Here is a 23,854-nt window from a genome sequence, read left to right as displayed (position 1 = left end):
AGAGGACAGTGGGAACTAAGTGGGATCATAGCAACTTCACTCTTTTTATTGTTGGCTTTTGCTTTTTTTCCTTTTTTGATCTGATTTTTCTTGTGTAGCACATTAATTGTATAAATATGTATGCATATATTGGATACCTTTTTTTAAATATGTTTAACATACTGAATTACTTGCCATGTAGGGGAGGGAACAAAGTGGGGAGAACTTTGGAACACAAGATTTTGCAAGGTCAATACTGAAAAATTATCCATGCATATGTTTTGAAAATAAAAGCTTTAATAAAAATAAATTAATGAATTGGGGGAAAAAAGAAATTATGACCAGGTTAATTTCAGAAAAGCCTAGAAAAACTTAAATAAACTGATGCTGATTGAAGTGAGCAGATTATATATAGTAACAGCAAAACTGTGTGATAATCAACTATGAAAGACTTAGCTATTCTCAAGAATATAGGGATCTGAGACAATTCCAGTACACTTGGGATGAAAAGTGCCATCTACATCTGGGAAAAGAACAATGGAAACTGAATGAGGATCAAAGTAGCCTATTTTCATCTTGGAAAGATGTTAAAATGATTGAACATGTATAACCTATATCAAGTTACTTGCTCTTTTGGGTAGGGGAGGGAAAAACCACTAGAGTGGTTTGTCATTTTCTTCTCCAATTAATTTTACAGATGAGCAAACTGAGGCAAAGAGGGTTATTATGGGAGGGAGGAAAAAAATTTGGGAACTCAAAATCTCATAAAAGTGAATATTGAGGGCAGCTAGGTGGCACAACAGATATAGCACCAACCCTGAAGTCAGGAAGAACTGAGTTCAAATGTGACCTCAGACAATTAACACTTCTTAGCTGTGTGACCCTGTCACTTAAGTCACTTAACCCCAATTGCCTCTAAATAAATAAATAACCAGATAGATAAATGAACAAATATATAGATAAATAAATAAAATGAAAAAGTGAATGTTGAAAACTGGCTTTACATGGAACTGAAAAAAAATAAAATATACCATTAAGTGGGGAAAAAATTAAGTTGCTCCATTATTTGCCAATAATGACCAAGATGAAATAGATATTTACTGAAATATAAAAGTATTCAGATTAAGAGATCAGGAAATATGAAATTTAAACAACCTAATTTCAGAAAAGATACTGAATAAGACAAAAATATGTTGACAAAAAATAACCAGAGGGATTCACAAGCAAATGTGAACAAATATTCAAAGAACTAATTCCAATATTTGTAACAACAGCTCCCAAAAAGGAATTGTAGGAGTAATCCTACGGAACTTTTTCTACAATACAAATGACAATGAAACTTAATAAGGAAGAATCAAAACATAGAAAACTATCAACTGATAGCTCTAATGAACATAGATTCCAAAATTGTAAATAAAATATTAGTGGAGGCTATAACATATAACAAAGATTACATACAAAGTTGGATTTATACTAAAAATGCAGTATTGTTTTAATATTAGGAAAACTTCATAACAAAAACTCTTTCCCCCCCCCCAAACAAAACACCCAAGCCAACAAAGAATTTATATCAAGAAACAAACAAACAAAAAAAAACCTTTAAAAAATAACAATTTCTATTAAAACACAATAATAAAGAAACCTTTCTCAAAGATAAATAGTTATATCTAAAACTAAGTACCAGCATACACAGAATGGGAATGCGAACTAGAACCCTTTATATAATAAGATCAAGGTAAAGCATTAATTGCCATGGTCACCACTTCTATTTAAAACAATCCTAGAGTTGTAACCTTTACCAATAAGAAAATGAAAAAAGAAAATAAGCAGCAAAGGAGAAATAAATTTACTACTTTTTTGCAGATGACATCATGGTGTATTGAAAGAACCCTAGACAATCAAATGAAAAATTAATTACTTCAGTAAAGATGCAGGAGATAAAATAAATCAGTAATGTGCTGGAAACACCTCATACCACAAAGTTAATTGTTAAAATTTTCAATGTGAGTATATATGCCTTGACATCTGTGAACATGTTGGTAATGCAGGTAATGTGTGTCCTGCATAATTTTTTTCAGAGAGCCAGTTAAACCTTTACCAGAATCAAATAAACCCACATGAATTGACACCACAGTATATTACCACTACAACCAAGCAGAAACAAAGAAATTCTATTTAAAACAACTACAGAATTTGAAAGTTTACTTAACAAGATTAAATGAATAAACTTACAAAATATTGTTTTCTGGAAATAAAGACAAGACTTCCATATATTATTATATATTATATAAAATATTATATTGTCATACTATATAAATAATGTTAATTTATATTATAATTTTGTATTATAAATATTATTATTTATAAATTATGTTATATATTATATAATATTATATAAAAACTGGGGAAATAATAAGTGCTAGTGGGTAGCCTAAGCATAATATTACTTAGCTTGGTCATTCAAGTCAAATCAACAAACAATTTTTAAGTACTTATTATATGCCAGGCACTGCCCTAAAACTAAAGATACAAAGAAAGGTAAGAAACAACATTCAACAAATAAGAGAGAAAAACAGGACAAATTGGAGATAATTTCAACTGGAAGGGACCAGCATTGAGGATGACCAAGAAAAGTTTTTTGCAGAAGGTGAAATTTTAGTTGAGACTTGAAGAACATCAAATTAATCAGGAAGTGGAAATTAGAAGGGAATTTCAGGCATTGACTGAAAATGCATAGTCTGGATGCAGAGGGTTTTTTTTCCTTTCTTTCTTCCTTTTAAAAAAATTCTTTCTTTCTTTTTTTTTTTTTTAAATTATAACTTTTAGTTGACAGAACTTATACATGGGTAATTTTTTACATTATCCCTCGCACTCACTTCTGTTCCGACTTTTCCCTTCCCTCCCTTCACTCCCTCCCCTAGATGGCAGGCAGTCTTATACATGTTAAATATGTTATAATATATCCTAGATACAATAGGTGTGCAGAACCATACAGTTCTCTTGTTGTACAGAAGAATTGGATTCAGAAGGTAAAAATAACCTGGGAAGAAAACCAAAAATGCAAGTAGTCCACATTTATTTTCCAGTGTTCCTTTTCTGGGTGTTGCTGGTTCTTGTCCATCATTGATCGACTGGAACTGAATTAGATCTTCTCTTTGTTGAAGATATCCACTTCCATTAGAAAACATCCTCATACAGTATTGTTGTTGAAGTGTATAATGATCTCTGTTCATTTCTGTTCTGTTCATTTCACTCAACATCGGTTCATGTCTTTTCAAGCCTCTCTGTATTCATCCTGCTGGTCATTTCTTCCCCCATACCCCCTTTTTTAAATTATAGCTTTTTATTTACAAGATATATGCATGGGTAATTTTTCAGCATTGACAATTGCGAAAACTTTTGTTCCAATTTTTCCCCTCCTTCCCCCAGATGGCAGGTTGATCAATACATGTTAAATATGTTAAAAGTATATGTTAAATACAATATATGTATACATGCCCATACAGTTATTTTGCTGTACAAAAAGAATCAGACTTTGAAATAGCGTACAATTAGTCTATGAAGGAAATAAAAAATGCAGATGGACAAAAATAGAGGGATTGGTTCATACTCATTTCCCAGAGTTCTTTCACTGGGTGTAGCTGGTTCAATTCATTACTGCTCTATTGGAACTGATTTGGTTCATCTCATTGTTGAAGAGGGCCACGTCCATCAGAATTGATCATCATATAGTACTGTTGAAGTACATAATCATCTCCTGTCCTGCTCATTTCAATCAGCATCAGTTCATGTAAGTCTCTCTAGGCCTTTATGAAATCATCCTGCTGGTCATTTCTTACAGAACAATAATATTCCATAACATTAATATACCACAATTTATTTAGCCATTCTCCAATTGATGGGCATCCACTCAGTTTCCAGTTTCTGGCCACTAGAAAAAGGGCTGCCACAAACATTCTTGCACATACAGGTCCCTTTCCCTTCTTTAAGATCTCTTTGGGATATAAGCCCAATAGTAACACTTCTGAATCAAAGGGTATGCACAGTTTGATAACTTTTTGAGCATAGTTCTCCAGAATGGTTGAACTCCACCAACAATGTATCAGTGTCCCAGTTTTCCCACATCCCCTCCAACATTCATCATTTTTTCCTGTCATCTTAGCCAATTTGACAGTTGTGTGGTGTTATCTTAATTTGCATTTTTCTTATCAACAGTGATTTGGAATACTCTTTCATAGGAGTAGAAATAGTTTCAATTTCATCATCTGAAAATTGTTCATATCCTTTCACCATTTATCAATTGGAGAATGGCTTGATTTCTTATAAATTCGAGTCAATTCTCTATATATTTGGGAAATGAGGCCTTTATCAGAACTTTTAACTGTAAAAATGTTTCCCCACTTTGTTTCCCTTGTGAATCCATTTGACTTTCGAGATTTATTTTTAGGGAGTTCATTAATGACTTGTTCAATTTATATTTCTAAGATAGGGTTATTTAAGTATTTTATTTCCAATTTCTGTTAATCTTGGCAATTTATATTTTTGTAAATATATACAGATTTTATTGGCATATAATTGGGCAAAACAGTTCCTGATAATTCTTTGGGTTTTTTGGCTTGTTTGTTTTGCTGAGGCAATTGGGGTTAAATGATTTCCATACAGCTAGGAACTATTAAGTGCCTGAGGCCAGATTTGAACTTGGGTCCTCCTGACTTCAGGGCCAGTACTCTATCCATTGTGCAATCTAGCCACTCCCCCCCCCCAATAATTCTTTTGAGTCTTCTTTGGTATCAATAATCAAATGAACAAAAACCATATGATCATCTCAGTAGATGCAGTCCTAATAATTTGAGAGTATAGGAATAAACGGACTTTTCCTTAAAATAGTCAGGAGTATCTATTTAAAACCATCAGTAAGCATCATATGTAATGGTATGGATAAACTGGAACCATTCCCAGTAAGATCAAGAGTGAAACAAAGTTGCCCACTATCACCATTATTATTCAATATTGTATTAGAAACTCTAGCCTTGGCAAGAAGAATTGAGAAAGAGATGAAAGGAATTAGAGTAGGTAATGAGGAAACCAAATTATCACTCTTTGCAGGTGATATGATGGTATACTTAGAGAGCCCCAGAGATTCTACTAAAAAGCTATTAGAAATAATACACAACTTTAGCAAAGTTGCAGGATACAAAATAAATCCACATAAATCCTCAGCATTTTTATACATCACCAACAAAATCCAACAGCAAGAGATACAAAGAGAAATTCCATTCATAATAACATATCGGTAGCATAAAATATTTGGGATTCTATCTACCAAAGGAAAGTAAGGAATTATATGAGCAAAATTACAAAACACTTTCCACACAAAGTCATATTTAAATAATTGGAAAAATATTAAATGCTCTTGGATAGGCCAAGCGAATATAATAAAAGATGACAGTACTACCTAGACAAATCTATTTATTTAATGTTGTACCAAATAGTCAAAATTTTCTATTTTGTGATAAATAATGATCTCTACTTCCTTGGTCACAAAAATTCCATCCTCCTCTACAAGTCTGAGAGGTAAACTATCCTATGTTCCTCCACAATTTATTTATAATCTCATTCTTTATGCCTAAATCATGGCCCCATTTTGATCTTATCTTGATATATATCTTAAGTGTGGGTCCATATCTAATTTCTGCCATACTAATTTCCAGTTTTCCCAGCAATTTTTGTCAAATAGCGAATTCTTATCCCAAAAGTGGGGATCTTTTGGGTTTGTCAAATACTAGATTGCTATAGTTATTGACTATTTTGTCCTGTGAATTGAACCTATTCCCCTGATCAACTAATCCATTTCCTTGCCAATACCAAATGGTTTTGGTGATCGCTGCTTTATAATACAGTTTTAGATCAGGTACAGCTAGGCTGCCTTCATTTGATTTTTTTTTTCTTTCATGAGTTCCCTTGAAATTCCTGACCTTTTGTTCCTCCTGAATGTTGTTGTTATTTTTTCTAATGTTGGAGAGGCTAGGGGAAAAACAAACCTTGATGTATTGTGGATAAACTGTATTCAGACATTCTGAAAAACAATTTGGAACTATGCCCAAAAGCTTATGAATCTGAGTTCTAGACCCTTTAATCCAACAATATGACTACTATTATCTCAAAGAAATAAAGGAAAGAGGAAAACATAAAACAGAAAACAGAAAAACAGAAAAATCACAAAAACAAATAAATCTGAAAGACTTAAGAATTCCAATCAACGAAGTAACCAACCAATCTTGATTCCAAAAAAACATTGATGAAGAATGCTACCCAGATGCTAACAAAAACACGATCAACTATCATGCAGAATTCTGCATATGGTCAATATGGAAATATATTTTATTTGACCATGCTTGTTTGTAATAAAGATTTTTCTGCCCTCGGCGATAGGTAAGGATAAGAAAATAATAAATAAATGGAATGTTTAGCTATTTTAAAATACCTTTTTAAATAAATAAAAACGACCTACATACCATTTCCACGCCAAACCTCTGCCAAATGACAACTTCCTTCTCCAGGTTCTTTGCAAAATTCTACTACATCTCGACATGTTGTTTCAGGTGTGATTGGAACTTCTGTCAAAATCTGTTCATTGTTGCTCAGGAACACTGTTAATATCATCTGTAAGAAAAAAAGCATTCAATTATTTTTCAGTAGAAACTTGATAATTATACAGGAAGTCAACTTAAATCAATCAATAAACATGATTAAACATCTATGAGTCAGGCACCAGGTACAAAATGTACTCAACAGTGAATACAAAATGAGGCAAGACAGTCCCTGTCTTAACACCTCCATGAATGAGACAACATATGGAATAAATATATAAAAGCAAGCTACATAGAGCATTAAAAAAAAAATTATTTAATTAATTAATAGTTAGAATTAAAAGAGGTTGGGTAAAGCTTCTGGTAGAACATGAGATTTTATTTGGGACTTAAATCAAGTCAGGGAGTAAGTAGAGAAGGAGAGAGAGCATTCCAGCATGGGTAACAGCAAGAGAGAATACTTGGAGCTAAAAGCTGGAATGTCACCAGTTCAAAGAATATCTACTGGAAAGTAAGGTGTAAAAAGAGTGGAAATATAGGAGGTAGATAGGTTTTGAAGAACCTTTGAAGAAAATCAGAGGTTTTATTTTACTGAATTCAAGAGGCAACAGGAAGCCACTGAAGTTTACTGAGGGGAAGATGGAAGGGATCATGATGAGATGTACTTTCACAGAAAATCACTTTAAGATTCCTGGAGCATGGATTGGAGTGGGGAGATACTTGAGACAAGTGTACCAATGGCTCTAGCAATTATCCAGAGTAAGGTGATAAGAATCCGTACTAGATGGGTGGCAGTATCAGAAAAGAGAAAGGGGAATATTCAAAAGATATTGCAAAAGGTGAAATCAACATGCCTTGGCAACAATTTGATTATTGAAGGGGATGGAGGGGCACAGTCAAGAGATAGTGAAGAATTCAAGCTGACTCCTAGACTGTGAATCTAAGGGACTAGGAGGTGGTGTTGCAGTATTAGGGAAAGTGGGAGATAGGAAAGATAATAGGTTCTGTTTTGGACATACTGAGTTTATTTATGACACATTAAGATGTGTGGACAGACAATTTAAGATGCCTGAAAGAAGTTGGAGATGGGAAACTGAAGGTCAGCAGAGAAACGTTTATTCACTATACACATCAGTTGTGAAATCTTATTTCCAATTCCACAAAATCTCTCCACTCACAGACACAATCTTAGTTCAAACCCTCAGCATCTCTCATTCAAGACTACTGCAATAACTTTCAAACTGGTCTCCCTGCCTCAGATGTCTCCCAACTTCAAATGCCTGTGTATTCCCTATATTTATACCAAGTGTACATTTTGCATTTACATATCTCTCTATATGTTGTTTTCCCCTAACATACTGAAAACTACTTCCATTCCCCAACAGATAAATGGTCAAAGAATTCAGTCACTTTTCTTTATCTTTTTTCCAGTTTCAAAGGAAAAAATCTAAGCTATAAACAAATATATTAAAAAAAAAAACACCAAATAACTTTTAGAGAAATAACAATTAGAGTAACTCTCATCCATCAGATTGGCAAAAAATATTAAAAATGGAAAAAGACTACTACTAGACAAGCTGCAAGGAAGAGATATAAATCATGCAGTATTCATTCAGAAATTATGGAAAGCAATTTGGAATTATACCTATAAAGCCATTAACTGTGCATACTCTTTGACCCAATAACCCCACTACTAGGCCTATATACACTAAAAAGATCAAAGAAAAAGAATAGGATCATTATGTACAAAAGCATTTATAGTAGTTCTTAACTATACATTCAGAGTTTCTCTCATGGCTAATTCTTTGTGACCCCACTTAGGGTTTTCTTGGCAAAGACAATGGAGTGGTTTGTCATTTTCTTTTGCAGTTCATTTTACAGATGAAGGAACTGAGACAAATAAGGGTTAAATGAATTGCCTAGCATCACATATCTATTAAGTGTCTAAGACCGAATTTGAACTATGGAAGATGAGACTTCCTGGCTCCAAGCTCAACACTCTATCCCCTGTGCCACCTAGCTGCCTTTATTTATTAGCAAAAAATTGTAAACTAAGAAAAAGTTCAATTGGGGAATGACTATGGTATGTGAATATAACGGACTTTAATTCCACTCTAAGAAGTGAAGACATGATATAAGAAAATTCATAGTATAATATTAAAGAAAAACAACTTTAAAAGACCTGAGAACACTGAACAATGTAAAAACTAAGATTCTAGAGAACTAGGACACTGACAAGCAAGAATAGGTCTATGACCAAAATCATAAGGACATTTGAAACTAAGCTTTAAGGATGAGATGAAGAAACAATAAAAGTCTCACCCAGAGAAGAAAAGATAGCAAGATGAACATCTTTGAATTTATAAAGAATTGTCGAGTGAGAGACGTTAAGTGGGCACACATCATAGGGTAACAAGAAAAAAGGTCTAAAAATTAAATAAACTGCCAAAGGAAGAAGGAAAAAACAAAAATAATGGATTCCTATTTGCTGAAAGTCTTCAAAGCAGAGCCTAGAACTTTGGAACTTTGGCATGCATTGTAAAGGGAATTCAGGCTTTAGGAAAGGACTGGACCTTATATGACTATGAAAGCCCTTTAAACTCTGCAGTTCTATAATACTATAATATAATGTCATATAGCTCCAGTTCACATTGTTGAAAATGTCAAAATAAGTCATTAATGCCAAAAGGAAGCAGAGTATTTCAAGAATAAAAGCAGTTAAGAAATATAAAGCTTTAACAGCTAATCAAGATGAAAAAGGAAAAGAACTCCTAAATCAATCTGAAGAAATACACACCTAAACACCAAAGGGTGTAAGAGCCCAATTGTATGGATTTAAAAGTTGACCATAGAATGTTTCATTTATTGAATAAATTCTTTTTTTTTTATTTTTAGTAACAGCTTCTTACTTTGAAAATACATGCAAAGATAGCTTTCAATATTCCCCTCTGTAAAACCTTGTGTTCCAAATCTTTCTCCTTCTCTCCTCCATCCTTCTCCCTAGACAACAAGCAATCCAATATAGTGTTAAACCATGTGCATTAATAAAGTTTTATATTTCCTGTTAGTTTAAAAAGTCGATGATTTTCTTCTCAAAAAAACAAAACAAAAAACAAAAAAACTAGCTTTCCTTTTCATCTGTATACTGCCCACAAATTAAGATAGATCAGTAGCTTTTCACTGCCATTTAGAAACTTACATTTAAACAAAAAGACTAGTAGATAAACAAGTCTGAGAAAACAAGTTAATCAGGAAATACAGCTAACTGCTATTTTTCTTTTCTTACCAAGAAGGTCAATCTCATCTCTTACATATATATGCTTTGCCCTAAATTTAGGGAGTTTGAATCTTTAAGATATGGCTAGAAAAAGAATTAGCTCAACCCACAAAATGTCAATTTCTTTAACTTTTGAGCATTGTAAGCATGGGGACAACCTGTGCAGAGAAAGGCATAGGGGCCAAAGATGGACTGTTGAGTTCAGACAATAGCTAGCTAGACAAATTTGGATAAAGACATAACACATGAAGAGGAGTAAGTATTGTAATACTCTCTCTAAAATTTAATGTTCTCTGTTGAGGTTTTCTTGGGGTCTCTGGGAGCAGCTTTCGTTTCAGTCCAGTAATCACCACATGAGTAGCCAGGGGTTAAAGGCCAAATCCTTTAATATCTCCTTCAAAGTCTTGTCTCTTTTCCTGGGGCTTCGGCTAGCTTTCTTGGAGGCCTTCTGTAGCCTTGGTTCCAAGAGCTTGAGCTCTTGCCTCCTTCTCTGGCCTCTGAATCTTTCTGAATCCTAAGCGTTTGTGCTTCAGCCTCCAGGCACCACAAAGGTGGATGATGGAATGAATCTGTCTCAGCCTCTGAGAGCTTCTAGTGAGCTTATCCTTCTGGCCCCGAAAGCTTCTCCCTTACATGCTCCACACTGAGTATACACCAGTCATTATATCTCTAGGAAACCATTATTTGTTGTAGGATTAAATCACTGCTAAACTAGATTTAACCACTGTCTCTTCAATTCTACTTAGTACCTTGTTTCAAATTCTGGCCCATGACATCTCCTTGTGGTTAAGATTAAATCAATCATACTGAACCATGCTAAATTAGGTAACTATTGTCTCTATCAATTCCACTGACTTAGTACTTTGTAAGAATCCTTTGTTTCAAGTTCAAAGTTCTGCCCCATAACAAGTATGAAATAAGTCAGTAAGTATAAGCTAAAATGTGCATGTTTGACTCAAGGATTCTCTGGAGAGGGGCAGCAAAATACAGATAAGGAATGAAGCATATGTTACCAGGCATGAAATTAACATTCCAATTTGTTTTTCTTAACCAGACTTCTTTCAAGGAAGGTTCTACTCTAGAAGAACTGATTGGGAAGAGTCAGTTAGAAAAAAGAACAGGTCGGAGTCAAATGACAAAGGAATTTCCATACCACTCTCAAGAGTCTGTATTTCATTCTAGAGGCAATAGAGAGGCAGAGAAATTTCTTCAACAGGGGAATACCATAGTCAAACTTGTGTACCAGGAAACTAACTTTAAGGGTTGATATAAAATGAATAAAGACTGGAATCACAAAGCCATAGTAAGGGACTACTGGTAAAGTCGATGAAAGGTAATGAAGGCCTCAACTAAAATGATCACTTATGTAAGTGGAGAAAGGTGGCATATAGATATATTGAGGAAATAGAATTGACAAGCTTTAGCAACTGATATGATATGGGAGTCTGGGAGAAAGGAGTAGAAAAGTTAATTACAAGAGAGATTAATACTAGATATATAGATCTAGGAGTCATGTGAATAGAGATGATAATAATCTGTGAGAGTAAATGAATCATAAGAAGTGTGGGTATAAAGAGAAGAGATCCCAGGACAAAACCTGGGAAAGGAGGAGGAAACACATGATTAAAGGCAGCATACCACAAGTCTAAGAAGGAGCAATCTGATAGGTAGGAAAACCAAGGGACAGAAAAGCCATGAAAATTGAGAGATAACAATAATCTGAAGGAGGAAATATTCAGCAGTATCAAAAGCAGGAAGAAAGTACATAAAGATTAAAAAATGAGAGGGAAAAAATCCATCAGAATTTAAGATCAGCAGCATTTATTTGTGCCCAAAAAGGGGATAGGAAAATGCAACCCCTGGCCATTCTTTGCAAAAGTGTAAAGTTATGGGCACATATGCATATTAGGTTACTTTTATCATACTGTCTTTTTTCCCTTTCTAAATCTCTCTTTGTTATAAGGAATCATTCTGATAAAAGACAGTGGCAACAAGATGTGAATAAAAAAAAAAGAACACATGTTTTGTTTTGTTTTTTTAATCTTAAGAGAAAGAATTCATTCATAACCTTTGAGGGAACAAGTGAGTTGGAAGCTCACTCCATTAGAATGACAATTGAATGAGAGTTGGGAAGCAGAATCAAACATAATATGAACCAGGTACATCCAGATATTTGGCTTTGAAATCAGGATTAAAGATTTAGGCAAAATTGCATGTATATTTATTTTGACAAGGAGAAAAAAAAAATCACAAGATCTATGTGGCTTCTGAACAGGTAACAGTCAAACTATGATACTTTTACAGGTAAGAAAAACCACTACTAAGAAGCAGAAAGTTTAGAAGCATTTCTACAATAGCAACACTGAACAGCCTCTATCTCAATAGTCACTTGATCTGTCACCTGACAGCCACACTATTGTGTACAAGTAAACCAACAAGACATTATGTGAAAAAAATTCCACATATTATGTGACAGTTTATGCAAGTTACTCAACTTTGGAGCAATTCAAGAAAAACAAAATTAGTCTTAAAAAAAAAAAATCAACAAGGACTGGAATACTTTTTAAAAATCCTAGTAAATACTCAACTTCTCTTCCTGAACATAGGACAATACTAGTTCAACTTTTTCCAAAACTAGATCCAATACAAATATTTAATAAGTCTTTTTCAGATAGAAAGAGTATATACTTGTTCACTTTGTTTTTATTTTTAACATTTTTTTTTAATTGAGATCTAATACTCTCCTTCAGACCCCCTTATTCACCCATCAAGAAGGCAAGCAATAGAGTATACAAAAATCAGGCAAAACATCTTTACATAATAGGAAGGGGGAGGAGGGAGAGAAGAGTGAAAAAAAGTATGTCTGATCCTGCACTCAGAATTCATTCATCAGAGTTCTCTTCTGGAGGTAGATAGCACTTTTCATCATGGGTCCTTTGGAAATGTCTTGGATCATTGTATTTATCAGAGTAGCCAAGTCTTTCACAGTTGAGCATTATACAACAGTACTGTTACTGTGTATTATATTTTTTCTGGTTCTGCTCACTTCATTTTGCATCAGTTATTATGTAAATCGTCCTAGGTTTTTCTGAAACTATCCTACTCATTCTTACTCTATCATAATCATATACAACAGTTTGTTCAGTCATTCCCTAATTGATGAGTATTCCCTAGATCAGGAATTCTTAAAACTTTTTTCACTTGCCATCTCTTTCCATCCAAGAAATTTTTACGTGAACCTGGGTATATAGATACATAAAATAAGTATACAAATCAATCATTTACTGATAATAAATCATAATTTTGTGACACACTCCAATACGGGGTCATGAACCACAGTTTAAGAAACTGATCCAGAGACTTCCAATTCTTTATCATCATTCTGTACACATAGATGCTTTTCCTGTGTGTGTGTGTGTGTGTGTGTGTGTGTGTGTGTGTGTGTGTGTGTGTGTGTTTTGTTGTTCTATTTGAAATACAGAACTAGTAGTGTTATTTTTGGGTCAGAGATAGACAGTTTTACAGGAAAGTTTTTACTGGGAAGACTTCTGGTTAACACCCATTACAGAAAACGGTTACTCATGATTTTAGATAGATACTGCTTGTGAAGAAAGGTTTCTTTTATTTCTATGCAGTATGGGAGTATGTGTTGTATTTTGTTAAAAGTTTTTTCTCTACCTATTAATATAAATCATGAGATTTTTTTTTTGGGGGGGTGTGATTGATACAATCAACTATGGTTATATTTTTCTTAATACTGGACTGGCCCTACATTCTGCTACAAACCCCACTTGGTCATAAGATTTCACTTTGTGATATATTGCTGTAATCTCTTTGCTAGTACTTTATGTAAAAATTTTTTTTGTATCAATATGCATTAGGGAAATTGGCCTACAATGAAATTTCTCTGTTTTTATTTTCCCTGGTTTAAATATCAAAATCATATTTCCATCACAAAAAGAATTTGGTAGGACTTTTTTTTTCTTTTGATTTTATATTCATATGCTATTGAACAGAACTAGAGATTAGGAAAATGTGATGATTAGATTTAATATAAATCTGGGCTATCTAAAATTCAACTGGCTCCTCAATTCAGAAAGATAATGTTAGACTTCTTAATTGATCCTATTCTTCTAGGACTTTTTTTAATATATTTTTTTCCAAATAGTTTACATAGTATTAGGGTTGTTTCTTAAATGTTTGGTAAAATTTACCTGTAAATCCATCTGGTCCTAGAGACTTTTTTCTTAGATAAATCATTAATGGCATTTTTCCAAGGGAGAATTACTTAATCATTCTACTTTTTTCTTCTGTTAATCTGGACAATCAATATTTTTTAAAATTTTAATCCATTTCATTTAGATTATCAGTTTTATTGGCATATAACTGGACAAAATAATTCCTATTGCTTTAATGTCATTTTGGTGTTGCATTTACCCTTTTCACTTTTTAAAACTAGTAATCTGGTTTCTTCTTTTATTTTTTAAAATCAAACTAACCAATAGTTTATCCAATTTTTTAGCTTTCATAAAACTAGTTTTTATTTACTAAACAGATGACTGAGTTTGGTATTATTTATTTAACTTTCGATTAATTTTTCATTGGATTTTCAGAATTTCCATTTTGGTGTTTAGATGGAGATTTTTAATTTATTCTTTTTCTAGTTTTGTTAGTTTCATGCCCAACTGACTGATCTGCCCTCTCTTATTAACATAAGCATTAAAAATAAAATTTCCCCTAAAGACTGCTTTGGCTGCATTCCACAACTTTTGGTATGCTTTTTCAGTACAGTCATCATCTTTAATAAAGTTATTGATTATTTCTATAATTTATTCTTGATCCATTCATCCTTTAAAATTAGATTATTTAGTTTCCAATCAAATTTTTAATATTTCCACAGACTCTTATTAAAGATAATTTTTGAAACAATAAATAATCAGAGTAGGAAAAAGTTTCAAAGATCATGCATCACTCTAATCCATCTATACTGAATAGTAATAACTTCTACAGAATTCCTGACAATCATCAGTCTCTTTTTGGGCAGGACAAGTGATGAGGAATCCAATTAACTCCCCTTTCCTGCCACCCCGCCAAGAGAAGATGGTTTCACTTTTCTGATTGTATAAAAAAAATCTCCCTAAAAATTAAGGCAAAGTATGAAATATGTTGTACTCTAATTTTTACCAGCTGGTCCTAGTTTGAAACACTGAGGCCATGAAGAATAAGTGATTCATAACCACTCTTGTACAGAGTTCCCCAAATATGACTGAAGAAAAAAAATATATATATAACATACATAAATGTAATTTTTGATTGTGTATGTCCTTTGATCTATCAGTGTCACTACTGAGTCTGTATCCTAAAGAGAAGATAAAAGAGGTAAAAGGACCCATATGTGTAAAAATGTTTGTAGCTGAGCTTTTTGTAGAGGTAAGGAACTGGCAATTGAGTAGATGCCCAGAAGATGGGGAATGGATGAATAAGTTATGGCATATGAATGTAATAAAATATTATTGTTCTATAAGAAATGATGAGCAGACTGATTTCAGAAAAGCCTGGAAAGCCTTACGTGAATTGATGCTGAACGAAGTGAGCAGAACCAAGAGAACATAGTACACAATTACATGATTATGTGATGAAGATTCTGCTCCAGCCCTTTATTTTACTGTGTGTCCCATTTCAAGTGTGTGGTTTTGTTTTGTTTTTATGGACTTGGCTCGTCTCAATAATGCAGTAATTCAAGGCAATACCAATGATATTGGGATGGAAAATGTCATCCATATCCAGAGAAGTCTATGGAGACTGAATGTAGATTAAGTGTTTTCACCTTTTTTGTGTGTTTCTTGGGAGTTTTTTTTCCCCCTTTTGGTCTGATTTTTCTTGTAGAACATGACAAATATGGAAATATATGTTTTCAAAAATTGCACTTATTTAACCTATCAGATTGCTTGCTGTCTTGGGAAGTGGAGGAATAAGGAAATAAGAAAAAATTTGGAATACAAAGTCTTACAAAAATAAATATTTAAAACTATCTTTTCATGTATTTGAAAAATATTACTACTGGAAAAATTTTAAAATAAAAAAATACATAATTTTATTGCATTATGGTCTCAAAAGAGTGCAATTAATATTTTTTCTTTTCTGCATTTGGTTGTGAGATTTCTATGCCCTAATTACATGGTCAGATTTTCCAAAGGTACCATGTACAGTTGCGAAAAAGGTAAATTCCACTTTATTCCCCATTCAATTTTCTCCAAAAGTCTATCATAACTATTTTTTCTAAAATTTCATTAATTTGCTTAACTTGCTTCTTTCTTTCTTTTTACTTTATGATTAGATTTATCTAGCTCTGAGATGAGAAAATTAATGGCTCTCACGAGTAGAATTTTATTGCATAGTTCCTCCTGGAATTCATTTAACATTTGCTTAAAGAATCTGGATGCTATGCAGTTTGGTGCATATATATTAAGGATTGATACTACTTCTTTGTCTATAATATTTTTTAGCAATACATGGTTTCCGTGTTTACCTCTTTTGTGTCTTTGCTTTCTCTGAGATTACCCTTGCTTTTTTTAACTTCACTTAAAACATAAAAGATTCTACTCCAGCCCTTTATTTTCACTTTGTGTCTGTCTCATTTCAAGTGTGTGTTGTTTTGTTTTGTTTTTCTAAACATATTGTTGGATTCTTGTTTCTAATACATTCTGTTATCCACTTCCATTTTATGGATGAGTTCATTCCATTCATATTCAATTTTATATTACTAGCAGATCTTCTTTGAACCAATTCTGATGAATGAGGTTCAAAAGTGCTGCCCACCACCTTTTATTTCCTTTCCACTGTACTTCCTTGTCTATCAGTTTTATGTAAAATTATTTCCCCTCACACTTTTTCTCCTTCCCCCCTTTTCCCAGTACATTTCTTTCTCACCAAATCAAAGGGCTTGAAGAGGAAAAAAAAATGAACACTAACAGCCAGCATGGGCTCATTAAGAAGAAGTTATACCAAACTTTGTTTTCTTTCCTGACAGTTACTAAACCAAGACATAGGGAACATTCACAGACCTAAACTTCAACAAGACATTTTAAGTGTCTAATGATTTTGCCATGGTAAAGTGGATAAGTGTAAGATAAAGGGACCAAATTCAGGGCTTGTTTTTGCACAACCCAGCAACCTAAGAATAGTTTTTACATTTTAAAATAAAAATAATTTTTAATTTAAAAATGTAAAAACCATTCTGAGCTTCTGGGTTATACAAAAACCAGTGGTACATCTGGTTCCAGTAAAAAGTCTGTTAATTCCTAATAGAGATAGTACAGTAGAGTGTATGCTGACTGATTTCAAACCCAAAAAGTAGTGTGTGGAGTAAGATATGGTAAAGAACTTAAAGATTAACCATATATTGATCAGAGACTGCTAGCTAACGTAAACCAGACCTATAGACCCCAGTCATGTGAAGGCCTAGGCTGCATTCCATTGTCCAAAAAAAAGATTGGGAATACATACGTGGCCGAAGAGACTGTAAATCACCTTGTCTGCTGCATTCCACTGACCAAATAGGGGAATAAAGGTTTATGGGACCAATCACAACCTATAGAGGGTGGGATTTTGGAGGTTCTTTGTCTGAAATGTATAAAAGCTGTGAACATTTTCAAGGGAGTGGCTCTCTCCTGCTGTGAATTTGGCTCACAGATGGGGATGGGGTCTACTTCTCAAGATTCTAATAAATAATTCTGCTTTTCTATGAGTAATCTCCGAGTAGTCATTTTTGGATAGGACTTTCTATCCCTCACAGTAGTCATAAATGTATTTCCATCCTAAAGGAGTCTCTAGTGAAATGCTGATGAAACATGCCCTTAGTACCACAGATGGTAGTGAACAAGGTACAGAATTAAGTATAGCCTACAAATTGGACCATGACAGAATTAGGCTAATTAAAAAAATCCCAAAAATTAATAATGGCCTGAATCTCTAAGATTAAGTTTAATAAATATAAAGTTTTACATTTGAACTTAAAAAAAAAAAAAAAGCATTTTTAATGGCTAGATTCTTCCCCTAAACATCTTTAAAAAAAAAAAAAAAAAAAAAAAACTATATAAGTAGCATAAAACAATGGCAAGAACATTGGATTAATATAATTCATTTGATGTTCCGTAGCTACTTATAGATTATAAATTACTCTGGTTATTTCTAGATTTCTCTTTCTCTGATATGTCTTCCTCACTCTATTCCCCAGTACATAGAGACTGATAAAATGCTGGCAAAGTCTTTAAACCAGGGCATGCTTATTTTTGATTCTGCTTTAATCCAACCCAACCCCTGATTATCCTCAATCCATTCCTAGGAAGCTAGGTGAGGTGATTTTGCTTTAATCCACTCCAACCCCAGATTATCCTCAATTCACTCCTAGGAATCTAAGTGAATCTGAAAAAACCTCAGGGGCTTTCTGATAAAAGCCATTTCTCATTCAACAATCCGTGGACCTGCACCCCCCTACTCCCTTCCCCACTTTTCTTCCAATACAGAAATATTTTTGTTAGCACTGAGCATACAAATCATAAAATTTTTTGCTAGGCAAATAGAAAACAACAGACTCTATGTCCCAAAGGAAAGAAAGCTAGTCAAATTTGTAAATTCTCTGTAGTTTCAAGGGTAGAAATGAATGCATATCCCACAATCATTTTTTGAAAAGCTTTTTTTTTTTTTTTAAATAGGTTTCATACCTGAAGGCATACTGGAAAGAACTGAATTCTGATATGTTTGACTTTCAGATACCTCTATAATTACATCTGCTTTCATTTCGTTTATTCATCTATAAAATGGTAATAATAATCATACTAACTACATTTCAAAATGTTAGTGAGATAAAATACTTTTTAAACTTTAAAGCATTATATAAATGGTGAGTTAAGTCAACAAGCATCTATTAAGATCCAAATAATAATAGCTCTTCATTTATATAACTCTTCAGAAGTATGCAAACAACTTTACAAATATTATCTTATTTAATCCTTACAACAACCCTAGAAAGTGGATGCTATAATTATGCTTATTTTCAAATGAGGAAACTGAAGCAAGCAGAGGTTAAATGACTCATCCAAGATCACACAACTATTCTGAGGTTATACTTGTGCTGTACCCTACTGATTGACTTTCAAAGCTATAAAATAGACCAACCTCTCTGTTAATAAAAATCTACTTGAAGATCATTCCTGGGCAGCTAGGTGGCGCAGTGGACAGAGCACCAGCCTTGAATTCAGGAGGACCCAAATTCAAATCTGGTCTCAGACACTTAACACTTCCTTGCTGTGTGACCCTGGGCAAGTCATTTAACCCCAGCCTCAGAAAAAGAAAGAAAAAAGAAAAAAAAAAAAGAAAAAGAAGAAAAAGAAGATCATTCCTAACAGGGAGGACCTGAGTTAACACCAAGTGCCTCCCGGAAAAGGATCAGTCCTGATGAATCTCTTTTGATAATGAGGCCCAAAATATTCAGCCTGTTAAGTGGGATCTTAAAGTCATAAGAACATAGTCATTTCAGGTTAATAAGCTGGACTGATACTTCTTAATACCCCAAACGACTTAATTTGAAAGCTATAGTGCCAAAAGGGTCCATAAGTATTTGGGGAAAGCTAACAATAAATTAATAAATTACCCTTTCTAGAAAGGCAAGAGTATATAGCAACATACTGATAATCTCATGAAAATTTTGATGCCTTAATATATTTATTAATTTTCAACATTTTACTTGGCATTCCCCCCCCAAAAAAAAAATAGTACCCAGGTGACCAGGATGAAGTACAGGGCCTAAAGTCAAGAAGACTCATCTTCTTGAACTCAAATTCACCCTCAGATATTTATTGTGTGACTCTGGGCTGTTGAGAACCATGCTTAAATGTGGTACCCAGAAAACTTGTAAAAGGTTAAAGGGGACTGTACCATAAAAGCAAATTGGTTCTCCAAAGCCCCCACAGTTGTGGATCACAGCACACTAGAGAAACTAAAGGAATGTTTTGTTATTACAATTTTTATCTTATTCTTTGAATAGAATTGACAGGCTCAGGGAAAGACTGACAACCTAAAGAAATTAGAGACATTTGTCTGAAGGTCATAAAACAAATTCATTGACCTAGATGTTGCTTGCGAAAAAATGTATGTTGTTCTGTACAGGTAAAGAAACAAATCAGATGTTTAAAAAAAAAAAAAAAAAAAAAGGTTGGAAGTCAAAGAATGCAACTACCTCTCAGTCTCCTTGTATCATTATCGTCCTCTCACATGACACAATCTTTTCTGCTGGTCAGAAATAGATACCCAGCAACTACTAGCAGGTGGCTCCTGTAATACTGGGCAAGTCATTTACTTGCCTCAATTTCCTCATCTGTAAAATGAGCTAGAGAAGGAAATCATAAACCACTCTAGTATCTTTGCCAAAAAAACCTCCAATGGGGTTATGGAAGGTTGGATGCAACTGAACAAGGGGAAGCTAAGTGGTGCAGTGGAAAGAGTGCTAGACCTAGAACTGGAAAGAGTCAGCCAAAACAACAATAACAACAACTATCCAAATGATCCAAAATGAACTCATTCATTTAAGTTATTATTTTCTCCTAAAATCAGGATTACAAGTGAAATTCATACCCAATTCTCCTTATATGTGTTAGGGGAACAGATTAAGATTCTGAGGTTAAAGAATAATAGGGAAATAACTTAATTCCATCAGAATTCTTCTAAGCATCAAATATGATAATACTCTAAGGAGCTTTGTGAGTCTTAAAATGTTATATATTAGTTATTATTATTATTTTGCTGAGGCACTTGGGGTTAAGTGACTTGCCCAGGATCACACAGCTAGGAAGTGTCTGAGGTCAGATTTTAATTCAGCCTGACTTCATGGCTGGTGTTCTATTCACTGTGCCACCTAGCTACCCCTATTATTATCATTACTACTACTACAAGTGAGCCTATGATCAGAGGTAACTGATGAATACAGACAATGCTTTTTGCAATTTCTTTTCATGTTTACTAATCTTTCATATTCATAGTTTTAAGACTAATACTGATACATTGGTTATACATCTATATTAAATTTTTTAAATACACATTTCTTTATGAATCATGTTGGGAGAGAAAAATCAGAACAAAAGGGAAAAACCACAATAGGAAAATAAAAAAAAGAACTGAAAATAGCATGTGTTGATTTACATTCAATCTCCATACTTTTTTCTGGATGCAGATGATGTTTTCTATCCAAAGTTTATTGGGAATATCTTAGATCATTGAACCTAGTCTTTCATAGCTGATCATTGCACAATCTTGCTGTTACTGTAGACAATATTAAGGATCATGCCTAAGTGTGAAACCCAGAAAGCCTGTAAAGAGTTAAAGGGGATTGTACCATTAAGGGGCAAGGGCTTTTCTCAAAAAGCCAGTGTGAATCATAACACACTTGAAAGAATTGCATATCAGCCTTTACTGATGCAGATATTGTTTGTGAATTGGGAATGAAATAAATCTGAGACAAGAGGGAAAAGGAGAAAGTTCAGAGAATGCAACTGCTTCTAAGTCTCCTTGTATTGTTATCATCCTCTCACATGAAAGGATCTATTTTGCTGGACAGAATTAGATTACTAGCAGGTTCCTCCCGTAATACAATGTATTCCTATTTTTGCCTGTTTCATTCTGCATCAGTTCCTATAAATCCAAGCCTTTCCCAAATCTGCCTGTTCATTATTTTTTATTGAACAATAATATTCCATTACCTTCATGTACCACAATTTATTGAACCATTCCCCAACTGATGGGCATCTACACATTTTCCAATTCTTTTCTACCACAAAAAACTGCTACAAACATTTTTGCACATGTGGGTCCCTTTCCCTCCTTTAAGATCTCTTTAGGATACAGGCCCAGTAGAAGCACTGCTGGATCAAAGGATATGCACAATTTGATAGCCCTTTGGGCATAGTTTCAAATTGTTCTTCAGAATAGTTGGATCAGTTCACAACTCTACCAACAATGCATCAGTGTCCTGATTTTTTGTGGGTCTTTATTAATAAAGTTATACAACATGGAAGAGGAAAGGAGGAAAAAGTTGCAATGGCTTTTATTTCCTAGATTACTAACTTCTTTTTCTCTCAACTCAGATGAGTATAATAATTCCTGTAATATTTATTTCACAGGATTGCTGTGGAAATCAAATGAGGTAATACACATAAAATGTCTAAACTTTTAAAGAAGCTTATTATTATTATTATTAATTTTATTAACAAAGGTAACTCTTTGATCATCATCTAAAGAATATATTGTCAAACAAATCTCATCTATTATCATCCTTGTCCTGGTTTAACTTCAGCAGCACACTTACTATAGTTACTGAATAGTAATTGCTTTGACATTTCAAAAAAATCCACAATTTTGTCTGTCAGTCGGTTCTATGTCCACAGATAAAAATCTCAATCCCTCCGTGCCTGAGACTTTTTTTCTCTAATCTTCCCGAGCCAAATTAGTCCTCACTTAGGGAACAAATTTCTGGTGAGGAATTTCTTCAAATAGCCAATCTAGTCCCTCTGTAACAAGAAATCTTTTTATACCTCCCTAATTGATTTGCTATAATATGAACTACAGTGGCTATCCCAAACACTTTTTTGCCTCCTCAAGCCACTCATGGCTCTCTTATTTCCATCCTTTGCTTCATTATGTCACTGAAAAAAAACTGAAGCCGTTTGCCAGAGCTCCCTCTTCTCTACTTTTCTTCATTTCACATAACTGAAATGTTATCTCCCCCTATATCCTCCTTTAGCATCGTCTCATACAAAGAGACAGTCCTTCTTACCAAGACAAACCCTACTAAAAGCATTCCTGATGACATTCCATCACATTTTCTCCAGTAGCTCATCACTTCCGTAATCTCTCCTGTGACACAAACATCACCCTGGTACAAGACATTATAATTTTACTTGGATTATTTGAATAGCCAACTACTTTGGTCTCCCTACCACGAGTCTCTCCACTACAGTTTTATCCATCAAAAAGCTGTCAAATTGGTCCTGCCACCACTCCTCCTTTAATAAAATCCAGTGGCTCCACATTACTTTCAGGATCAGATATAAAATGTTCTGCATATATTAAGTCCTATATAACTTGGTCTCTTCTTACATTTCCAATTTTTTAAATATCTTATTCACCTCCACATACTTCAATGAGACACTGACCTCCTATCAGTTTTTTGAATACAACACTCCATCTTATAATTCCATGCATTTTATTTTTAATAGTTGTCTCCCATACCTGGAATTTTTTCCATCCTTATTATTCCATTCTGACTTTCCTGTTTTCCTTCAAGTCTAAACTAAAATCTTACTGGGTACAAAAAGCCTTTCCCATTATCCCTGTGGTAATCTATCCTTTCCCTCTATAATTCTTTCCAATTTATACACACACACACACAGCTAAGGGCCTGGGTAAATAGTAGTGTCCTTGACAAATATAGGATGTTCAAAAGGACATAGAGGGTTGGTGCATATACACACATGCATATATGAAATTTTGTATGTACTTAAATGTTTTCGTGTTGTCTTCTCCATTAGACTGTGAGTACTTTGAGAAAAGGCCTTTCTGGTCTTATTTCTAAAATATATAGAGAAATGACTCAAATTTATAAGAATCCAAGCCATATCAAGCCATGATAAATGGTCAAAGGATATGAATAGGCAATTTTCAGATGAAGAAATTAAAACTATTTCTAGTCATACGAAAAGGTGCTCTAAATCATTACTGATCAGAGAAATGAAAAGTAAGTCAACTCAGATACCACTACACATCTCTCAGATTGGCTAAAATGATGGGAAAAGATAATGAGGAATGTTGGAAAACCAGGACACTAATACATTGTTGGTGGAGTTGTGAACTGATCCAACCATTCTAGAGAATAATTTGTAACTATGTTCAAAAACTATGTATCAAACTGTGCATACCCTTTGATCCAGTAGTGCTTCTACTGGGCTTATATCCTAAA

The 23,854-nt window shown here is 33.7% G+C and overlaps 1 protein-coding gene across 7 annotated transcripts in view; it reads right to left on the bottom strand.

Annotated features, from left to right (window-relative positions):
• LOC141556657 (apoptosis-stimulating of p53 protein 1-like) overlaps positions 1 to 23,854 on the bottom strand; it is a 131,278-nt gene that overhangs the window by 80,579 nt on the left and 26,845 nt on the right. For all 7 annotated transcript variants that reach the window (XM_074291131.1, XM_074291125.1, XM_074291126.1 and 4 more), the window contains exon 2: positions 6,495 to 6,642. In XM_074291131.1, the coding sequence (XP_074147232.1) occupies positions 6,495 to 6,642 (148 nt within the window). The remainder of the gene's footprint in view (positions 1 to 6,494; positions 6,643 to 23,854) is intronic.

This window comes from Sminthopsis crassicaudata, chromosome 2 (assembly GCF_048593235.1).
Source record: "Sminthopsis crassicaudata isolate SCR6 chromosome 2, ASM4859323v1, whole genome shotgun sequence".
In the NCBI taxonomy this organism is placed as follows: Eukaryota; Metazoa; Chordata; class Mammalia; order Dasyuromorphia; family Dasyuridae; genus Sminthopsis; species Sminthopsis crassicaudata.
The sequence above is the reverse complement of the archived record's forward strand: the minus strand, read 5'-3'. Positions and strand labels throughout refer to the sequence as shown.